The sequence below is a fragment of the Myotis lucifugus genome, unplaced genomic scaffold (assembly GCF_000147115.1).
Source record: "Myotis lucifugus unplaced genomic scaffold, Myoluc2.0 scaffold_5, whole genome shotgun sequence".
Lineage (NCBI taxonomy): Eukaryota > Metazoa > Chordata > Mammalia > Chiroptera > Vespertilionidae > Myotis > Myotis lucifugus.
Window position 1 is genome coordinate 11,870,708 of NW_005871053.1, and position 21,888 is coordinate 11,892,595.

Consider the following 21,888-nt stretch of genomic DNA (forward strand, 5'->3'; position numbering starts at 1 on the left):
AAACATAGATTTGGAAACCATTTTTTTATGCAATCATTAAAATATTTTCTATCTTATATGTACTCTATCCTATTTAATATAGTAAACTAAGCTAGAGCTAGAGGATGTTACTAAGATCAGCTCAGCCAGTGTGGTTCAGTGGTTGAACATTGACCCATGACCAAGAGGTCACCAGTTAATTCCTTGTCAGGGCACATGCCTGGGTTGCAGGCTCCATCCCCAGTAGGGAGTTTGCAGGAGGCAGCTGTTCAATAATTCTCTCTCATCATTGATATTACTATCTCTCTCTCCCTCACCCTTCCTCTCTGAAATCAATAAAACATTTTTGTAAAAAAGAAAATACATTTACAATATTTATTGAAAAAATCTGCATATAAGTGGATCCATGTAGTTCAAACCCATATTGTTTAGGGTCTACTGTATTTTTTAAAATTTCTTGATTTTTAGAGAGAGGAAGAGAGAGAAACAGAAACATTGATTTATTATTCCACTTATTTATGCATTCATTGCTTGCTTCTTGTATTTGCCCTAAATGGAGATTGAACCTGCAACCTTGGTGTATCGGCACAATGCTTTAATCAACTGAGCTACCTGGCCAGGGCAGGTCTGCTGTATTCTTAAATTATCAGTGTGTTTTCTTACAAATTCATTTCTGGAACTTACTTATGAAATGCTGCTTTTTGGGTTATTGTTTTTATAAGATTTTTACTTCGTATTCTCACAAATGAAAATAAAAGTCTGTCTTACCTGTTTAGCATATTTCTTGGTAGTATTGGATGAGTGAGTGAATAGTGAAAAATAGTGAATGAAAGAAAAATAAATTATGATTATTTTAAACTAAGAAACCCCTTTAATTACATTATGAGTACAAAATGCACTGATATCATATAAATTATATAAATTAGTGACACTTCCTATTCATTTTTAAAAATATTTTTTCATTGATTTTTATAGAGAGAGAGGGAGGGAGAGGGGTAGAGAGGTAGAAACATCAATGGGAGAGGAACAACATCAATTGGCTGCCTCCTGCATGCACCCCTTCCGGGGATTGAGCCAGCAAGGGGGCTTGTCCCTGCCTAGGAATCGAACCGGTGACCTCAACTGCTGAGCTATACTGCCTGGGCTTCCAATTCATTTTAATGACTAGTGAATTTCTGGAATAGGATTTTACATCTAACAAGATTAATTCGTACATTATCTGATTTTCTTTAGAGTTACTAGAAATTAGTGGGGTTAAATAGATTATAGCGGGGTAGAAAAATTAAATAGAGTAATGCGTGTATCATTTAACTATAGGCACGTTAGAAAATGACTTCTATCCAAAATAATTAGGTTAAAATTTTGTTTTACTGAAGTTAAACGTTTTTGTTCTGTTTATACAGATCCATCCTTTTGCAATCTTTGCTATTATTCTCCCATTCAGCACCTTGAACTATGATCCACCTCAAAGGGATGAATTTTTTGGAACTTGTATTCAACACCTTAATTCTTACTTAAGTAGGTATATTATTTGGCACTAAATTGAATGAATAGGTGGGAGGATACTAATGCTGATGTTTCTCATTTAAAGGATAACCATAGTAGCTGTGAGTTCTATAAAAAAGTTTATATCCAATTTTGAAACTTTATTATGAAATGTCAAACGTATGGATAAAATTGAGAGAATGAACAAGGAACAACTATATACTCATAGGGTAGATTCACTAATCATTAACATTTTATCATATTTGCTTTACTGTTTGTCTTTCTTGCTCTTATTTTTTTCTGAGCCATTTAAAAGTAATTTGTAGGCATTGTGACCCTTCATCTCTAATTACTCAGGCATGCACCTTCCTAAAAATAATGAACATCTTCTATATCTCCACAATTCTGTTATCATAACTGAGAAAATCAATAGTCTCCTACTATATAATACACAGTTCATGTGTAAATCACCTTTATTATTCCCAAAATACAAAATACTGTGGTTGTTTACCCTAGATCCATTCAAGGTTCACTCATTGTGTGGCTGATCTCTTAGAGTCTAGAATATTCTCTGGGTTTTTGGTTTTGCTTTGGTTTTATATTTTGCTTGAGATTGATTTGGGAGAAAGGTTTTTTTTTTTCTTTCTAATATTCTCTTCTCTTATCATAGCTTTCAAATGTACAGAAAAATTGAAAGACTATAACAAACATCTCTATACTGTATACCCACAATCTAGCTTTTGAATAATGATTAATTTATTACCACATTTGCTATATGTGTGTGTGTGTGTACATACTCATCTATGTCTGATAAACTATTTTTTGTTGTTGTTTTATAGATATACTAGAGGCCCAGTGCACAGATTCATGCACTGGTGGGGTTCCTTGGCCAGGCCTGCACCCTCTCACAATCTGGGACCCCTTGGGGGGGGATGTCGGACTGCCAGTTTCAGCCTGATCCCTGCAGGCCAGGCTAAGGGACCCCCACCGGTACACAAATCCATGCACTGGGCCTCTAGTATGCATATAAGATCTTTGGTTAATCTCTTTCAACCCTTCCCCTTCCCCCCTTCCCTCAGAGATTCATTAGTCTGTTCCATGTTTCCATGCCTGTGCATTGAGTGTCTGCCCCTTGGTGGTCAGTGCACGTCATAGCTATCGGTTGAATGGTTGGATGGTCGCTTAGGCTTTTATGTATATAGATTTTTATTGATTTCGGAGAGGAAGGGAGAGGGAGAGAGAGAAACATCAATGATGAGAGGGAATCATTGATCAGCTGCCTCCTGCACACCCCCCCACTGGGGATCGAACCCACAACCTGGGCATATGCCCTTGACCAGAACCGAACCCAGCACCCCTCAGTCTGCAGGCCAACACTCTATCCATTGAGCCAAACTGGCTAGGGCGTATTTGTGGGTTATTTTTTTTATGGTTTTTTTTTTTAATGTTTTTTAGATAGAGAGGAAGGGAGAGGGATAGAGAGATAGAAACATTGATGAAAGAGAAACATCATGGATCTGCTGCCTCCTGCATTTCCCCTACTGGGGATCAAGTTCAAAACCTGGGCATGTGCCCTGACCGGGAATCAAACCAGCGACCTCTTGGTTCATGGGTCGATGCACAACCACTGAGTCAGCTCTAAATACTTGAGGTTATAAGGACATTCAGTATCACGCTTAAAAAAAAAGTTAACAAGTACCACCTATACCATAATCAAATTTTCCCAAATCTCACCAAATTGTCTTTTATGACTTTTTAAAAAAGCAACCAATATATTTTTTAATTAAATCTTTATTGTTCAGATTATTACATTTGTTCCTCTTTTTCCCCCCCATAACTCCCCTCCTCTCAGTTCCCGCCCCACCCTCCGCCCTCACTCACCACCCACTGTCCTCATCCATGATTTTTGTCCAGTCTCTTCCCACATCTCCCACACCCCTTCCCCCCCCCCCCAAGAATAGTCAGTCCATTCCCTTTCTATGTCCCTGATTCATTATAATCACCAGTTCATTCTGTACATCAGATTATTTATTCACTTGATTCTTAGATTCACTTGTTGATAGATGCATGTTTGTTGTTCACAATTTGTATCTTTACCTTTTTCTTCTTCCTCTTCTTAAAGGATACCGTTCAGCATTTCGTATAATACTGGTTTAGTGGTGATGAACTCCTTTAGCTTTTCCTTATCTGTGAAGCTCTTTATCTGACCTTCAATTCTGAATGATAGCTTTGCTGGATAAAGTAATCTTGGTTGTAGGTTCTTGGTATTCATCACTTTGAATATTTCTTGCCATTCCCTTCTGGCCTGCAAAGTTTCTGTTGAGAAATCAGCTGACAGTCGTATGGGTATTCCCTTGTAGGTAATTGAGTCTCTTTCTCTTGCTGCTTTTAAGATTCTCTCTTTGTCTTTTGCTCTTGGCATTTTAATTATGATATGTCTTGGTGTGGTCCTCTTTGGATTCCTTTTGTTTGGGGTTCTCTGCGCTTCTTGGACCTGTAAGTCCATTTCTTTCACCAGGTGGGGGAAGTTCTCTGCCATTATTTCTTCAAATAGGTTTTCAATATCTTGCTGTCTCTCATCTTCTGGCACCCCTATAATTCTGATGTTTGTATGCTTGAAGCTGTCCCAGAGGCTCCTTACACTATCTTCGTATTTTCGGATTCTTTTTTCATTTTGCTTTTCCAGTTGGGTGTTTTTTGCTTCTTCGCATTTCAAATCTTTGACTTGATTCTTGCGAAAAGCAACCAATATTGAGTTGTTATGTCACTTTCTCCCTATCTTTTTTCCCCTTGGCATTATTATTTTTTTAAGAGATTGGTCATTTATTGTTGAATGTTCAGATTGATTTATCTGATTGCTTTTTGTTAAAACCGTGCTCCTTTATCTGCAGTATTTCTAGTAATATAGAAATTAGGAATAGATGCTTGATTAGATTCAGATTAAATATTTTTAGCAAACATGCCTTGTATGTATTGCTGTGTACCTGATGTTTGTATCACATCTGGAGACACATAATATCTGATTCTTTCTATCAATTTTAATAGTTAAGCTGCTGTGAGACCAGTATACATTAATTTATCAGTATCATGCTCATAGACTTTACTACATTTTTGTGGGATTTATAGGTCATATAGTGTCTAACTATGTCTGACACTATTGTGTCTGCTAATAGACAAGTAAAATGGGACTGTGTTTTGTGTATGTTTATATATGAATGAGTGTATATAACATTTTTAGTAGCACAAGTATATGTAGAAAGATGAGACTTGAAACTGAGACTTAGAATATGCTCTCCTGGTTGTTCAGTCATGTTTCAGAAGGAAATGAAAATACATCTCTTCTCATATTCTCTAAGTAGAGGCTTAGATAATAGAATTTCTTTTTAAATTAAGGGTATAAGAGAAGAAAGGTTGAGAAGTACAGCTTTGATTTTTTAAAAGACTTTCTGAGAATGAAAAGTTTTGGAGACCTTTATAATTTAAAATAACTAATGGAGTAATAATTCTCTTTATTTTGAATAAATGTTAGTTTTGACAGATCGGTAAATGCCTCATTTATCTTGATCTTGCTTTATTAAAATAAACTCAGCAAAAAATAAAAAAATATTTCATTCTTTTTGTACTTTGTAAAAATACTGTTGTAGTAGGGCATTTTGGATGACTCCTTGCTTCTCATCAGTAATGTCTCTTGGATGAGGCAATTCAGCTAAATTACCTCAAGCCTTACACTCTGGGATATGTGCCATGCTGCTGGGTGACAGGTAAGGGAGGAGGTGCTAGGTGAGATCTGAGCTTTTTGCATGTTTGCACTCAGCCTAGAAATCTGAGATCCCTACAGAGTAGCACAGGGTAGTGGTCCAGGCTCCAGGCTGGACTCTCCAGGTTAAATCTCACCCTCCACTTGCTAGCTGTGTGACTTTGAGCAAGTCATTTAACTTCTCTGTATTTCTGTACATTCATTTATAAAGTGGAAATAGTAACCGTTTCTGCTGCATACTGAAGTGAGATTTAAATGAGTTAATATTTGTAAAGTGCTTACAGTGATACCTAACAATTCTGAGCACTATTATATTACTAGAGGCCTGATGCACGAAATTCGCCTTCCTTCCCCTGACTGCCGGCACTGGCTTCCCTCTGGCTTCCCTCTGGCACCTGGGACCTGGGCTTCCCTCCAGCACCCGGGACCTGGGCTTCCCTCATAGCCTGGGCTTCGTCCGGAAGGACATCTGGTCTAATTGGAATATTACTTTTATTATTATAGATCATCAGTATATAGAGATTGGGATCAATTAGTTTTCTGTACACTATTGACCTTTAGTTTTGAATTCTTTTTCTTTTCAAGGCAATTAAAAACGTTTAATGAAAGGATAATAATAATAAAGAAGCATATAGTATGAATTTATACAAATTGAGTCACCCATGGAATCAGTACACAGATCAAGAAACAATATTACTACAGTACCCTTCTTTCTTTTCCCCTTTTCTATTCTACCCCCACCCAAAGGCAACTACTTAACTACTGGCAATATAGATTATTTTGGGCAAGGATGTGTTTGTATCATTTCTTAAAAACCTGGTTTTATCTGAATAAAGTGTGTGCTTATGTATATGTGAGGTGGCTGTAATAATTTTTTAAAAATCTTAATTTTGTTCTAGGTCTATTGGACCCTCTCAGGATAGTGTTTCTTGGTTTCTTTTTGGCCACACTTGAATATTTTCCAGAAGATCTGCTAAAGACAATTTTTAACATCAAATTTTTAAGCAGATTGGATTCTCAACTTGAAAGTATGTATCTACATTTTATTGTTATCATTTGTACATTATATCCAAGTTTCAGCTCTACCTATACCAAAGCACTTAAATGTTAATTTTTTGTTTGCTTATAGAAGTATTTCCTGCTTATTGTAGAAGATTTGGAAAACACAGAAAATATAAAACAAAAAGTAAAAGATTACTCAATCTTACCACCAAGTGAAACTACTACTTTTAATGTTTTGGAGTGTTTCTTTTTTTTTCTATCTCTCTCTCCTGCTCTTTTGTATATGTTTATATATCTACTAGAGGCCCGGTGTATGAATTCATGCACAGGTGGGGTCCCTCGGCCTGGCAAGCGATCGGGGCCATGGGAGGTTGGCCAGCTGCCCGATCTGGGCTGATGGGGCTGGTCTGCTGGAGGGAGGGACCGCAGGAGGTTCAGCCAGCCTGCGGGAGGGACCAAAGGAGGTTAGCCAGCTGGGGGAGGGACCTCGGGAGGTTAGCTGGCTGCTGGAGGTTGGCTGTGTGAGCGCACTGACCACCAGGGGGTAGCTCCTGCATTGAGCGTCTGCTACCTGGAGGTCAGTGCGCGGCATAGCAACCAGTCAACTGATCATTCGGTTGTTCGGTCGTTCGGTCGCTTAAGCTTTTATATATATAGAAGATACATATTTTAATACATTGTTTGCGGGTGTTTTTATCGCACGCTAACAGGTGGCTCTACTTCTTACAGTCAACGTAAAACGTATAAATACGTTTCCCGCATACAATGTGTTAAAACAAAATTTGGATTATTTATGTATTCACTTTTATATGTTGCCTTTAGTCGTTGAACTGTTATTTTGAATGATTTTTCATGCTATTAAATATCTTTTGATATCATGATTTTAAAAAAATAATTCTTTATTGTTGAAAGTATTACATATGTCCTCTTGTTTCCTCCATTGACACCCTCCAACTCACCCCTGCCCCAGGCCTTCAGCACGCTGTCTGTGTCCATGGTTATGCATATATGCATACAAGGTCTTTGGTTGATTACCTCCCGCCTTCCCTCTGAGATTCCCCACTCTGTTCCAGGATTCCATGTCTCTGGATCCACTCCATTCATCAGTTTATTTTGTTACTTAGATTCCACACAGAGTGCGATCATGTGCTCCTTGTCTTTCTCTGGCTGCTTATTTCACTTAGCATGATATGTCATGATTTTTTTAGTGTCTAAATAATCTGCCATTATATAGATGTAATGAAGTTTATTTATCTTAGAAGTTGTTATAAATAATGATTGTTATATATGAATCATTGTCCTCATTTTTGTTTCCTGTGGATAGAGTCCTAAATGCAGAATAATAGGCCAATGAAAATTCTTTGGTAGTATTTTTAAAAATATAGATTTAACATTACTAATTAGTAGAAATAACATAGGAGTTGGTTCTAATCATGCCACTGAATGTAGTAAGTTAAAAACATAAAGCATGTGTGTGCAACTGAAATGATTTTATCAGAATAAAAGTATCAACCAATAGTGAGGATAAATGAATGTGAAAAATGGATTGTCTTTGCTAGGTTCAAGCTATCAAAATCCATTAATATATTTTTTTATTTCAGTTTTATATTCAACTCTAAATAGGAAGGTCCAATTTCGTCTTATGGAATTAAATAGAGCAGTCTGCTTGGAATGCCCTGAGTATCAGATTCCATGGTTTCATGACCGCTTCTGTCAGCAACTTTATAATAAAGGTTTGAGTTTTCTTTGGGTAAGAAAGTGAAGTTTAACTCTAAATTATTAGATAGTACATTGTTATTATTTTTAGACCTAACCATGACACCAGAGTTTCCAACAGTGCCATGACCTGTTTAATGGGACCTTTTTGTAGGTGAGATTTGTGTTATAAGAATTTCTTAATATTTATGACACTAAAACCCTTTTGGTAGAGAGCAAAGAACTTGTGTTATACTGAATCTAGTGTCATTGCATATAATATTACATTGAAGCCCTTGTTGGAAATATAAATCTTTATGTTTCAGTTTATAGAATTGGATGGTTTTCATTCAAAAACTGATTATTTTAAGTGAAGTAATTCTTTTTATTTTTATAAAGATATTGGCAGCCTGAATGGAGCACAGCAGCAGATTTATAAAATGTTAGCAGAGCTATTAGGAGGAATCAATTGTGTAAAAGCCTCCGTTCTTACACCTTATTACCACCCAATAGGTAAGTCTTTAATCATCTCATCAACTGGAATTTTAAAGAGAAGCTTTTTTGCATTTTTTTTAAGTTATCTTGAAAATTTCTCATATTGATGTGTGTTTTTTTTTCCTCTCTATCTCCCTCTCTGCCTTCCACTATCTAAAAATCAATGGGAAAAAATATCCTCAGGTGAGGATTAACAAAAAAAAAATTAAAAAAATATCATTGCCTAAATCCGTCATTCATTGGAGCGGGGGGGGGGGGGGAGTGATATTCTACATCTATCATTCCTTCTGAATTTATTGGCTGGGATTTGTTTAAAAGCTTTCAATGTCAACTATTTATGCTTATGTACACTTCATAGAGGAAAGACATGATACATACTTGAATCTTTACTAGTTTTCAGATGAGCTGGCTTAGCTCCCTCCAAATGTGACCAACAGAATTAAGGGGATTAAAAAAAACCTCTTTAATGTGATTTGGCCTAGTCTAGTGCTTAAATATAGCCCATGCTAAATACTAGTTATGGATTAATAATACTTGCTGGTTGATTTGTATTGATTGATTTTGCACCAGATCTTATAAAATCAGTCGGATAATTCATACTGTTGATTCTTGTACTTGCTTATAGATTTTGAGTGTATCTTGGATAAAAGAAAAAAACCTCTTCCTTATGGAAGCCATAATATAACTTTGGGAAAACTGCCAGAAATGCACTGGGAATCAAATACCCAAATAGTTGGATCGAGACTGCCACCAGGAGCTGAAAGGTAACTTATTTTTTAGTTTCAGATTTTGTCATCTAAATGTTATATTTGGCATAATCTAATGAACTCATTTATCAAGGATTTATGGAGTAGCAGAATCTGCTTCTCATCCATCTCATGCATTCTACCTCTATACCTTTGCTTTTACTGTGCTTTCTGCTTTAGTGTCCATCCTTCATTGTCCAAAGCCTAGCGTAACGTGCTAATCTCCTAGTTGACTTCAGCAGAAGCAAATAGCATCTTCTTTGGAGCCTCCATACCTTTCTGCTTTTCTGATAGCCCTCCACCATTTCTTACTAAAGCTATGTCATATGATCTTTGCATCTCACAGTGCCTTCCTTACATATGGTAGGTTCATAAGAAATATATATTGGAGCCCTAACCGGTTTGGCTCAGTGGATGGAGCGTCGGCCTGCGGACTCAGGGGTCCCAGGTTCGATTCCGGTCAAGGGCATGTACCTTGGTTGCGGGCACATACCCAGTGGGGAGTGTGCAGGAGGCAGCTGATCAATGTTTCTCTCTCATCGATCTTCCTAACTCTCTATCCCTCTCCCTTCCTATCTGTAAAGAATCAATAAAATATATTTTTAAAAAAAAGAAAAAAGAAATATATATTGGATAGAGAAACAAATGGGTGAAAGCATGGAGATATTTAGTATAATTGCCATAATTCTAAGAAATAGGTTTAATTGTCATTAATAATTTAGACAGATGATAACTTGGTATACTCATTTGTATTCATTTGGTTTTTTGTTAGTTTATAAAATACAACCTTTTCCTGAAAGGCTTATAATTATTCATTTTGATTTTAGAGCAAATATTTATTTTTATCTTATATAGAATTGCTTTGGAATTTTTGGATATAAGAGCTTTTTGTAGAAACATTCCTCATTTAAAAGGAAAATCTGCTATGAAAAAACGACATTTGGAGATTTTGGGCTATCGTGTAATTCAGGTATGAGATACTCATGTAAATCATCGTCTTAAAAAACCTACGGTATGTGAATTATATCTTAATGAAAAAATGCTTCATTTAGACAGTTGTTTAGACAGAAAAATGTACATGTGTTTCCTTTTAATGTTGAAGTTCTAGAATTACATCTTTTTAATATTTAAAAAAGTTGTATTAAAATATCTGAAACAAAATATCCTCCATTTTTTGGAAGAATCTATAATCATAAAAGCATAATATGCTAATTAGACCAGATGACCTTTCAGACGACTGTCCAGATGAAGCCGCAGCAGAGGCAGCTGCCGCGGTGGCGGGGGCCAAGCCCCTTGCATGAATTTTGTGCATCGGGCCCCTAGTAGTAAATAAAAATCATTACTTGTACCTAGAAGACTGTTGATTTGTCTTCATTTATCTTACCAAATGGATAGAGTTGTAAGAGAAAAAGGCTAGAGTATGAATGTTGGAAGGTGCCTAGAAAAAACTGTCCATTGTTGGTATTAAAGGAACAGGAGGATGAAAAGAGCTGTGAGGCAGAAAAAGGTCTTCTGGGCCGCCAGGAAGAAGGACCCACTTGGCTTCCAAAACGGGTTCAAAGGCTATACTTATGTACACTAACTTCATAGGGTTTCCACAGCTGTGCTCAGTAGTGCTTAGAAGTCTTCCCTGATGTTTTTTGTTGTTGCCTTAAAATCCACTCAATCTGCATTACTTATTTTTTCACAGATCCCTCATTTAGAATGGAACTCTATGGCACTGTCAACAAAGGATGCTCGAATGGACTACCTAAGAGAACGTATATTTGGAGATGGCAAATCATGATAGTAGTTTTTATTTAAAATTAGTTACCATAGTGTGTTACATATGAACTTATTTTAATTAAGTGGTCTGACTCAGTTAAATAATGTATAGAATTGACTGGTTTTAAGGTCAATTGAATCCATATTAAAATAAACAGACATTTTACAATAGAATATCCTCTCCACTGTCTGTTGGGAAATTGTTTAACATTCTTAATATAAAAGACATGTAGCTTTTAAGAAACTTAAATAGTTTACAATTCATCTTTGAGTACATGCTATGTGTCAGGAACTGTTTTTGATATTGAGAATACAGCAGTGAGTACACTGTATCTTCAGGAGTGGAGTCAAACAAAGTAAATGAATAAAATATGCCTTAGCCCTAGCTGGTTTGGCTCTGTGGATAGAACGTCGGCCTGTGGACTGAAGGGTCCCAGGTTTGATTCTGGTCAAGGTCACATGCCCGGGTTACAGGCTCAATCCCCAGTAGGGGGCGTGCAGGAGGCAGCTGATCAATGATTCTAATCATTGATGCTTTTATCTCTCTCCCTTTTCCCTTCCTTTCTGGGAAAAATATATATATATATATGTGTGTGTGTGTGTATATATATATTAAAAATATATATTAAAAAATAGAGAAATATGCTAATTAACCGGGATGCCGTAACAGGTTGACCAGACAGCAGGTTGTGTGCACAGCATTGGGGGTGGGGCGCAGGGGCCTTCGGGCGCCTGTGCTGGGGGAGGGCCTGATCAGCAGCAGCCACAGCTGCTTCAAGGGCCGGAGAGGGAGGCAGGGCTGGACCGGAGAGTGGGTGGCGCCGTGTGCTGGGCTCCCTGGGTATATATATATACACACTCACACACACATACACATATACACACACACACTCAGCCCGCGCACGTATATATATATATATATGTTCGGTTGGTGGGGTGGAGGATGAAAGTAAAAAAAAATATCATGAATCCCCATCATATCCCCGCCTGACGACGAAACCACTGCTGAGGGAATATCTATGGAACATTATGGGTGGGTGTGATTTTCAATAGGGTGAACTGGGAAAGATGAGGTTATCATTTGAGTAAAGACTTAAGGAGGTGAGGCTGACTCAGGGTAGAGTACTTTAGGCAAAGAGATGAGTAGGTGCAAAGATCCTGAGGTAGGAATATGCCTGCTATGTTTGAAAATAACAAGGAATCGACTGTGGCTAGAGCAGAACAAATGGGTTGGCAGTATAAGAGGAAAGGTAGATAACAGTGTCAAATATATATGATCTCATGGCTATTCTGAGTGAGATGAGAGGCCGTTGGAGAGTTTCTAGCAAAGAAATGAAGTACTCATATTCTAACTGGATCACTTTGACTACTCTGTTGATATGAGAAAAGACTGCAGTGGGGCAAAAATCCATTAGAAGATCATTGCAGTAATCCAGACAAGAGGTGAATGGAGGCTTGGAGGTAATGAGAAGTGGTCAGATTTTTTAATGTATTTGAAGGCAGAGGCAACAGAATTTGCTCAAAGATTGGGTACAAAGTATGAAAAAAAGAGAGGAGTTAAGGACAATTCTGTTTTTGTCCTGAGCAACTGAAAAGATGTCAATGCCATTGATTGATATGGGGAAGTCCAGGGGAAGCGGAAGGTGGGAAGTGGTGGTGGGGGTAAGGATCACGAGTTTGTTTTAGACATGTTGAGTTTGTGATGCCATTTAAATATCTAAGTGGAGATATCAAATAGGCACTTGAATAAATGAGTTTGGAGGTCAGGGGAGAGGTGCCGGTTTCAGATTTAAATTTGGAAGTTTCAAGCAGTATTTAATGTGATAAGACTAGAAGAAATCACTAAAAGTGATTAGAGGAAAGTGTGACTGAAGGAAAGGTCTGAGGACTGAGCTCCGGGTGCTTGGACATGAAGGGGTGAAGAGGAAGAGGGCCAAGAAGAAGCAAAGGAGACTGGACAGGATTGGCCAGTGGGGTAGGAGGAAGCCAAGTAGGTAAGATGGAAACTGGGAAATTTCCATTAAATTTAGTAATGTGAAAATCACTGGTGCCCTGGCCTGTGTGGCTCGGTTGGGTGTCATCCCATGCACCAAAAGGTTGCCCCTTCGATTCCTGGTCAGGTTATATGCCCTGGTTGTGGGCTCAATCCCTGGAGGCAGCCAATTGATGTTTTGTTTTCACATTGCTGTTTCTCTCTCTCCCTGTCCCTTCCTCTCTCTAAAAATAAAAAAATATATATTTTAAAAAATCACTGGTAACTGTGAAAAGAGTAGTTTTGGTGAAGTGATGAGTTTGAAAGTCTGACTGGTTTAAGAGAAAGTGGGAGGAGACAAGACTTTCTTATAAATCAGTGATGGCGAACCTATGACACCCGTGTCAGAGGTGACACGCGAACTCATTTTTTTGGTTGATTTTTCTTTGTTAAATGCATTTAAATATATAAAATAAATATCAGAAATATAAGTCTTTGTTTTACTATGTTTGCAAATATAAAAAAATTTCTATATGTGACACAACACCAGAGTTAAGTTAGGGTTTTTCAAAATGCTGACACGCCGAGTTCAAAAGGTTTGCCATCACTGTTATAAATGGAAGCAAAGAAATGGGGAGATAGCTGAGGGGGAAGTGAACCAATCTTGACTTGGTCTGATCCAACAGATGCTGAGGAAGGAATAATGATTTCCTCTCTGTCTTACAACACATTTATTCAATTAAATAGTTACTAAGGGCCTACTATGTGATATAATCCCTAGCCCTTCTTCCAAGAGTGGTATATTTGTGCTCAGTGGAAAGCCATATTGTAAGGACCCTTAGGCCACCTGGTGGTGGTGGTGGGGGGGGGGGAATGTGGGTAATTGACCATCTGAAATTTGTTATCTTCTGACTCCATGACCCTCTAAATTCATTCTGTCTCAAAATAAAGTTGGTGGCTAGAGTGCCTTGAATCTTAAAATATGTGCCCTGCATGTAATTTGCTCCACTGATATTTAGTTTAGGTTTAAAATATCCAATTATTTTGCATGACGAGCTCCAGTTCTTAATTTTACAAAATGTGAACTTCACAGAACCTCTTGTGCAAAACAGAATCAGAACAGTAAGCAAAAGAAAGATGTTTCTCCTTACTTAGTTTCCTAATTCTGAATTTCCTCATAATATTCATTTGTATTAACTGATACACTTAATGCTGAGTGTTTATTATCCATTTTATGAATGTGTCCTATTTCTAAAGCAAATGATTGCCAGGACTAAACCCCTTGAACAGGTTAAAATATTTTACTGTGTAACTTTTAGAATAAAATGATTAGACTGGTGACGGTTAGAAATTAAACTGACGAGGGTTATAAACCAGATATAAATGAAAACCCAGACAGTATATATTAAAAAAAACAAAACAAACAAACAAAACCCTGATTAAATAACCCGGATATACCTTTCACTTATTGTCACACAAAATCTGACTCCTCATATACCACATCTCTTCCTCTCCTTTCTCTAAGTTACCTGATTTGAAGAATATATAAATATATTTGTATTTATATATATATTTAATATATTTTATTGATTTTTTACAGAGAGGAAGGGAGAGGGATAGCGAGTTAGAAACATTGATCAGCTGCCTCCTGCACACTCCCTACTAGGGATGTGCCTGCAACCAAGGTACATGCCCTTGACCAGAATCGAACCTAGGACCCTTTAGTCTGCAGGCTGACGCTCTATCCACTGAGCCAAACCGGTTAGGGCTATTTATATTTTTGTTTGGTGATTTTTCTGTCTAAACTGTCTAAATAAAGCATTTTTTTCATTAAGATATAATTCACATATCATAAAATCCACTCTTTTAAAGTGTACAGTTCAGTAGTTTTTAGTACATTCACATGATTGTGCAACCATCATCACCACTATCTAATTCCTGAGCATTTTCCTTATCCCAAAGCTTTATTTTTACAACTTAATCTCATGTCTACAGAGTTCAGCATTCTTCCTAATCAGAGGATACTCCAAATTAGTCCTAAATCAGGTTTCTCAGAAAATAACATGTCGGGACAGATGTTAAACATGTCTATGAAAGCACGTGAGGCCCATAGCAATGATTAGTTGATGATTGGAGAGCATTGAATGTGATGGTTCTGGACAGTCAACTTACTATATACAGGGTGGGGCAAAAGTCAGTTTACAGTTGTGAGTATGTGAAACACAGAGTTTATTCTTGCATTATTATTTATTAATTATTGAATTATTTTTCATATGAACAACTGTAAACCTGTTGCTCCACCCTGTATACTACTACACTAAGAACAAACAGCTTGAATATAGGGTCTTATATCCCAGAAAAATAGAATAATATAGTCATCTTCCCTTCAGAAATTTGCAATAGCTCTTTCCTGGAAAGCATAGATAAACCAATGAATACACACCCTCCTCCATACCACCCACTGGCCCCAACTTCTGCCTCAGCAGTTTAAGGACACTTCCTCTCCCTCTCACCACAGATACTTTTGTTAATGGCTTAAAAACTGTGATTGGCTGGTTTTAAATTGAAAAAAAAATTTTTTTATTTAAATCACAAACAGTATACCAGTGTGACAAAAGAATGGAGAAAAAGATCACTTGAATTTGACTACTTAGAGACTTTGCGCCTTCAAATGAGACCCATTTATTATACTCTTTAGCATTTCGGAAGTCTCTTGGCACGTAATCTTTAATATAATGCACAAGGTTCTTGTCATATCTTGAAGTTCTAGGAGGGAATGTTTTTGATGTTTTTAAACATTTAAAAATGTAGATGTACATATCTCATTCTCCAGTTTCATTTGTAATGGGAAACATGTAAAGTTACCCTAAAAATGCAAATGAAGCGATTAGCAACTCAAATTTAGGAACCTGCTTTATAGTCGTTGATTGAGTGAGAAATCTCAAAAGAAATCTGTTCAAGTTAATATTGAATTTTTCATTAGAAAATGGTTTTAAGATATGGTCATTACATGGAAGATTCAGACGTTGAGGTTTTGATACCCACTGCTAACCTCCTGCACAGTAACTTAGTGGATAATTTCTACATGGATCTCTGTATAGGCTTAAAAAAAACCCCAGAATAAATTAAAGCCCTGTTATCCAAACAAACCACCTCTCAATCTATTACATATTTTCACCTCCTTGTTTACAGTTTAGACACTTTGAAGAGATTTAAACGTGTTGCGAGGCAACTAGCTCCTGAAGCATAACGTATTTCCTTCAACATCCCAGCCCATTCCTTTTTATCGTCTTCATACCTGGTAGAGAAAAAAGAGTAATCAATAAGCAGTTTTTAAGTAGATGGTTCTTTATGTGTTAAATACACGAATGTGAATCTTTGAGGAAACCCTGCTGGCTCTTAGCCAGAGGAGGTTGCCCTTGACCAGTGTAGAATAATACTTGGATTCCTCCCAAATATTCATCCTTTGAATGAGCGATGTCTGAACTGCCATAGTATTTAATTTGGATGCTTAAGCAGTTAAGTCTTACCTGGGAATCAGAGACTATCCAGAGATGAGGAGTAATACACAGGCAATCAATCATTCACTTTGGATGATAGATATGGCTGGTTTTTTATGAATCAAGGCCAACAGACTCTACCTTAAGGTAAGAACTGGATGAGCAGGGACTGATGGTTGCCTTGGTTATGAATTTCAGTTGTTCTCATACACTAGTGCTTAGCACAGAACCTGACACTAGTGGTTACACCATAAAAATCTGTTTTCCTGTCCCTGTGTGAGTACTACTCTTAGACTGCACTTGATGTTAAGTAAGATCTGGTTGTTCCCTGTGAATATTCAGGGTTATAAAGTTACAGACAACTCGAATTCCTCTGCCTGGTGCCTGGAATGCTTTTCTCTCTTTGTATGAGAAACTCCTAAATGCTGTCTTCTCTCTGAAGCGTTTCTTGCCTTCTTCTCTTCATTTTTCACATTGTCCTTTAAATAGTATCTTGCCTAACCGGTTTGGCTCAGTGGATAGAGTGTCGGCCTGCGGACTGAAGGGTCCCGGGTTCGATTCCGGTCAAGGGCATGTACCTTGGTTGTGGGCACATACCCAGTGGGGAGTGTGCAGGAGGCAGCTGATCAATGTTTCTCTCTCATTGATGTTTCTAACTCTCAATCCCTCTCCCTTCCTCTCTGTAAAAAATCAATAAAATTTATTTTTAAAAAATAGTATCTTTATAGCAATTATTCTGTTTTAATCCCTCCTCCTATATTTATGTTCTCAACAAGCTCAAGGGCATTTGAGGACAAATAATAAAGGGTGTCCCAAAATTCACGCAAGAAGTAATTTTGATAGGAAACACAGGTTTATAATTAAAAATTGTAAATTTTTTATTGATTCATAAAGTCAGTATAGGGTTATGTATGGAATAGCATATCGGGTAAATGGCCTCCACGGCTTTGCTGGCACATACACATTCTTTTGTTATTGCCTGAGCAGCAGCATTTTCGAAGAAGAATGGTCCAATGATGCCTCCAGCCCAAAATCCGCACCAAACAGTGACACGTTGTGGATGTATTTGTTTCTCAACAATCACTCGTGGATTTTCTGAACCCCAAATGCGACAATTTTGTCGATTAACCAAGCCATCCAGATGAAAATGAGCCTCATCGAAATTCAGCCACATTTATGGAAAAATTTCAACAAAAGAGTGTGTATGTGCCAGCAAAGCCATGGAGGCCATTTACCCAATATGCTATTCCATACATAACCCTATACTGTATACTTTATGAATCAATAAAAAATTTACAATTTTTAATTATAAACCTGTGTTTTCTATCAAAATTACTTCTTGCGTGAATTTTGGGACACCCTTATATCTTACTCATTATTTTCCCTCCAGAAGCAATCATTACTTGGCATAAAGAAATACCCGAGCTCTGGCTGGTGTGTCAGTGGTGAGAGTGTCAGTCCAAGCACCAAAGGGTGTAGGGTTCCATTCTCAGTCAAGGGCAGGTACCTGGGTTGCAGGTTTGATCCCAGCCCTGGTCCCCTTGTGTGGGAAGCAGGCAATTGATGTGTCAACCAATCAGCTTCCCCCCCCCCCGCCCCCCCCCCGCCCACTTTCCTCTCTCCTTCCACTATCTCTAAAAAAAATTAGTGGAAAAAATATTCTTGCGTGAGGATTAATAATTAGCTGATACCTATGTAAGATATGCACTATGTGACTTAATTTCTTCAATAGTCCAAATTTAATTCTCAACAGTTGTATTATACACCAAGTGATTGTTATGTAGAGAAAAGTAGGCAAAAAATATTTTACTACTAATAAAGGGAAGAACCTTAATTATCTAAACAAAATTTGGGGCAGCAAATTAAGAGAATGTTTTTTTAAAAAAATATATTTTTATTGATTTCAGAGAGGAAGGGGGAAAGAGAGAGAGAGATAGAAACATCAATAATGAGAAAGAATCATTGATTGGCTGCCTCCTGCACACCCCCACTGGAGATTGAGCACAACCTGGGCATGTGCCCTGACTGGGAATCGAACTGTGACCTCCTGGTTTATAGATCGAAGCTCAACCACTGAGCCATGCCGGCCGGCTGGGCAAGAGAGGATGGTTTTAAATGACCTAATGAAAAATTGACATTTGAGCACGAGGAAGTAGAAGTTAAATGAGGCTGAAAAGGTTTGCTTCCTGGCAGTTATCCTGATCATTGTCATCTCTTTTTTACATCTCTGCATGTGTGAATAGAACCTCACTAGGAGGTTGCGGGCAAGTGGGCAGCCACTTTTCCAAAGATCAGTGGCTTTCCACCAAGTCACACTGATTGCTGGACCCCCACCTCCAGACTCAGTAGGTCTAAGGTGAGGCCTGTGAACTGGCATATTGGGCCAAAACCAGGTGCTGCCGTTGCTGCTTTGGGAACTACTGCGGATCATTGGTTCTCAGATTTGGACATTGGAACCATTTGGAGACATTAAAACAATTGATGGCTGGGTTCTACCCTCGAGATTGAATTAATTGGCCTGGGCATGAGGAGTTTTTATAAGTTCCCCAAGTGATTCTAATACACAGCAAGGTTTGAGAATCCCTGTTCTAGATTTTATTACCCAAATGGAAAATACCAGTACCTACATCTAAAATTTTACAGTCAAGCAGACAATGGTGAATGTCCTCTCTTGCCTTTTCCCAATCCAGTGGCTCCCAGACTTGTCAGCACATTAGAAGCATCCAGGGATCTTTTGAAAGTTTCAAAACCCCAACCATACCTGAGACTAATTAAGTCACAATCAATAGAGGTGTGACAGAGTGCCAGTATTTTTTGAAGCTCCCTAGGTGATTCCAGTGAGCAAGCAAGTTTGGGAACTGCTGCCCTAATTGTAAAATAAACCATAATCAGAGATGATCCCTCTCTCAGGTTCCCCTCAGCAATACCTTTAGCAGGAGATGTACTTTCCATTGCTGCCTACACTTCCTCTTGCTGAAGCAACTTGGCTTTTGACTGCTCTTGGGAACCAGAGTAGCTCATGTGGAGTTCAGCTTGTGACAGCACCCTTCCTAACACCAGCAGCTGCACATTAGAAACATCTGGGAAGGTTTTAGGAAATAGTGAAGCCGAGGCCCTATCTCCAGAAACTCGGATTTAATTGTTCTGTTTTAAGGCCCAGGAACTGGTATATTTTAAAAGCATCCCAGGTGATTTATAATGTAGAGCCAGGGTTGAGAATCACTACCTACTTATTGTTGGTTCCTACCCATTTTCCAAAACCCCTAACCCTTCCAACCATTCATTAGTTCATCCTTTTTTTTTTTTTTATTATTGTTTCCAGACTTTCCCCATTTCATCCTCTTGCTAAGTCTAGCCTCTTGCCTGGGAATCTCCAGTTTCTTTCTCTTCCTCTTCCTTTCCTTGGGGAAGAGAAGGGTAATAGTTAACTTCTTCTTATAGCCACTTTTTTCTTGCTCTCTACACAGCTGGTTACTATTACAGCAACATAAGGAAATGATGGATGCACAAAATAATTGCTCAGTTAAGCTACTGGCCTTTTAGATCCCCAAGCACAGTGCCTGGGCCGACGGCAGCAGTTCACTGGCTGGGAATAAGGCATGTGCTGGTCTAGGTATAGAACAAATAATATTCACTTTTCACTTTCAGGCTCAGTGGTATGCCTTCACTGATCACTCTTCCCAAGCTGTATCTAAACTGAAACATGCAAATAAGTCACCTGGGAATCTTGTTAAAGTGCAGATTCTGATGTAGTCTAGGGTGGGGCCTGGGATTCTCCATTTCAAAGCTCCCAGGAGCTGCCAACACTTTGAGTACCAAGGCTGTGGACAATCTGGTGACAGGCCAGGTAAGGCCATCCAGATTTGGGGGAAGGGGCTAGTCTTTAAGCTGAGGGGAAAAGCATGAGTTTGGCAGTTTCTGGATGTTCAGCCTGAACTCACGTATGCTCACCTCGGGCAACTGAGATCTATTTCCTGTAAACTTAGATCCCAAGCACAGTGCCTGGGCTGAAGGCGGCAGGCATGTGGTTTTCTGATGGTGACCAGACATCTATACACTGTATACCCTGCCTCTGACTTATGTGATTCTTCATGACACAACACTTATCTGGGAGGTAAAATGGATGGCTACTTTTTACTTTTTAAAAAAGGTTTTCTAGCCCTAGCTGGTTTGGCTCAATAGGTAGAGCACTAGCCTACAGAATGAAGGGTCCTGGATTGATTCTGGTCAAGGGCACATACGATCCCCAGCAGGAGGTGTGCAAGAGGCAGCCTATCAGGGATGTTTCTCATCACTGATGTTTCTATCTCTCTCTCATTCTCCATTCCTCTCTGAAATCAATTTAAAAATATATAAATTTTTTATAAAAAAACTTTTGTAACTAAATCCTCAGGAAATATGTAAAACCATAGAAATTAGATTTAAAATAGAATTCATGAATTGGTGGAAAACTCAAGAGGTTAAATATTTCTTCAGAACTCTGTTTTAAATTCTCATTTAATTGGTTAAGAACAAGCCCAGATAAGTTCTGGTTAGAAGAAGTAGCATGCACAAAAGTTCAATTAGATTCTGAGTCTACCACCAATAAGTAGCTTACATGTTGGGAAAGTCTGGCTTACTATTTACTTAAAAATTGTTCATTTTATTAGTTATCACTTATCTGAATTTGATATTTGGTTCGGAAAATTGGAGTGGAGAGAACTTACTTCCATATATCATTGACTTCAGTGGGTGCAAACTCTTTGGATTCCAGCTGAATCATGGCAAAACCACTGATGGCATACAGGGATCCAGCCAGACTGACCAAACTGATGGAACTTCTTTCCTGGGGAAATTCGGTCATTGCTTCCCATCTAGGAATTATTGAAAATAATCAATGTAAAACTAAAGAAATGCCAACTGTATTTACTGACCAATTATAGGTAATTATAAAGAAATTCAAGTAGCATAGGCACCCAAAATTAGAAGGTGAAATTTGCTACTAGGAAATATCTAAATATTATTCCTTTCTTTGAAAGAAATAACCAGATTAGATATAAAGTTCTCAGTATGACAATAACATGTATACTGTAGACAATCTGGAAAATACAGAAGGGTATAGAAGAAAATAAATATCCCCTATGATCATACCTTCCAGACTTAATCATAAGCAACATTTTGGTGTAATTTTGTCATTTTTATAAAAGGATACATTTAAATATAAACATCCATTCATACATATGAATGAAACTAAGAAAATAATTACAATTTTGTGTGCAGCTTCTTTAACTTTTTATATCATGAGTTTACCCATATTATATAGTCTTCAAAAACATGATTTCCAATGATTATTTAAGTCCTAGCCATAGAAGTTCCTTGTAATTTTCAGATACTAAAGTCTATTGTAATCCGGCATACATGGTTTCTTAAAAATGTAATAATAGTTTACTCTAATTTTTTCTTCACTGCTAAACTGAGAGTATAAAACTATATATTCATCCAGATGTGTGAGCT

The 21,888-nt window shown here is 37.8% G+C and overlaps 2 protein-coding genes across 7 annotated transcripts in view; one reads left to right on the plus strand and one right to left on the minus strand.

Annotated features, from left to right (window-relative positions):
* Window positions 1–11,025, plus strand: part of FASTKD1 (FAST kinase domains 1) — a 44,424-nt gene extending 33,399 nt beyond the window's left edge. The window contains exons 9-15 of the mRNA XM_023743522.1: window positions 1,383–1,497; window positions 6,121–6,249; window positions 7,825–7,956; window positions 8,318–8,431; window positions 9,039–9,177; window positions 10,015–10,129; window positions 10,850–11,025. Of these exons, the coding sequence (XP_023599290.1) occupies window positions 1,383–1,497; window positions 6,121–6,249; window positions 7,825–7,956; window positions 8,318–8,431; window positions 9,039–9,177; window positions 10,015–10,129; window positions 10,850–10,945 (840 nt within the window). The 3' untranslated portion in view covers window positions 10,946–11,025. The remainder of the gene's footprint in view (window positions 1–1,382; window positions 1,498–6,120; window positions 6,250–7,824; window positions 7,957–8,317; window positions 8,432–9,038; window positions 9,178–10,014; window positions 10,130–10,849) is intronic.
* A 4,426-nt stretch (window positions 11,026–15,451) lies between these two features.
* The window catches only part of KLHL41 (kelch like family member 41), a 47,047-nt gene continuing 40,610 nt past the window's right edge, over window positions 15,452–21,888 (minus strand). For all 6 annotated transcript variants that reach the window (XM_023745192.1, XM_023745196.1, XM_023745194.1 and 3 more), the window contains 2 exons: window positions 21,102–21,248; window positions 15,452–16,193 (listed from right to left, as the gene is read on the minus strand). In XM_023745192.1, the coding sequence (XP_023600960.1) occupies window positions 16,082–16,193; window positions 21,102–21,248 (259 nt within the window). In that variant the 3' untranslated portion in view covers window positions 15,452–16,081. The remainder of the gene's footprint in view (window positions 16,194–21,101; window positions 21,249–21,888) is intronic.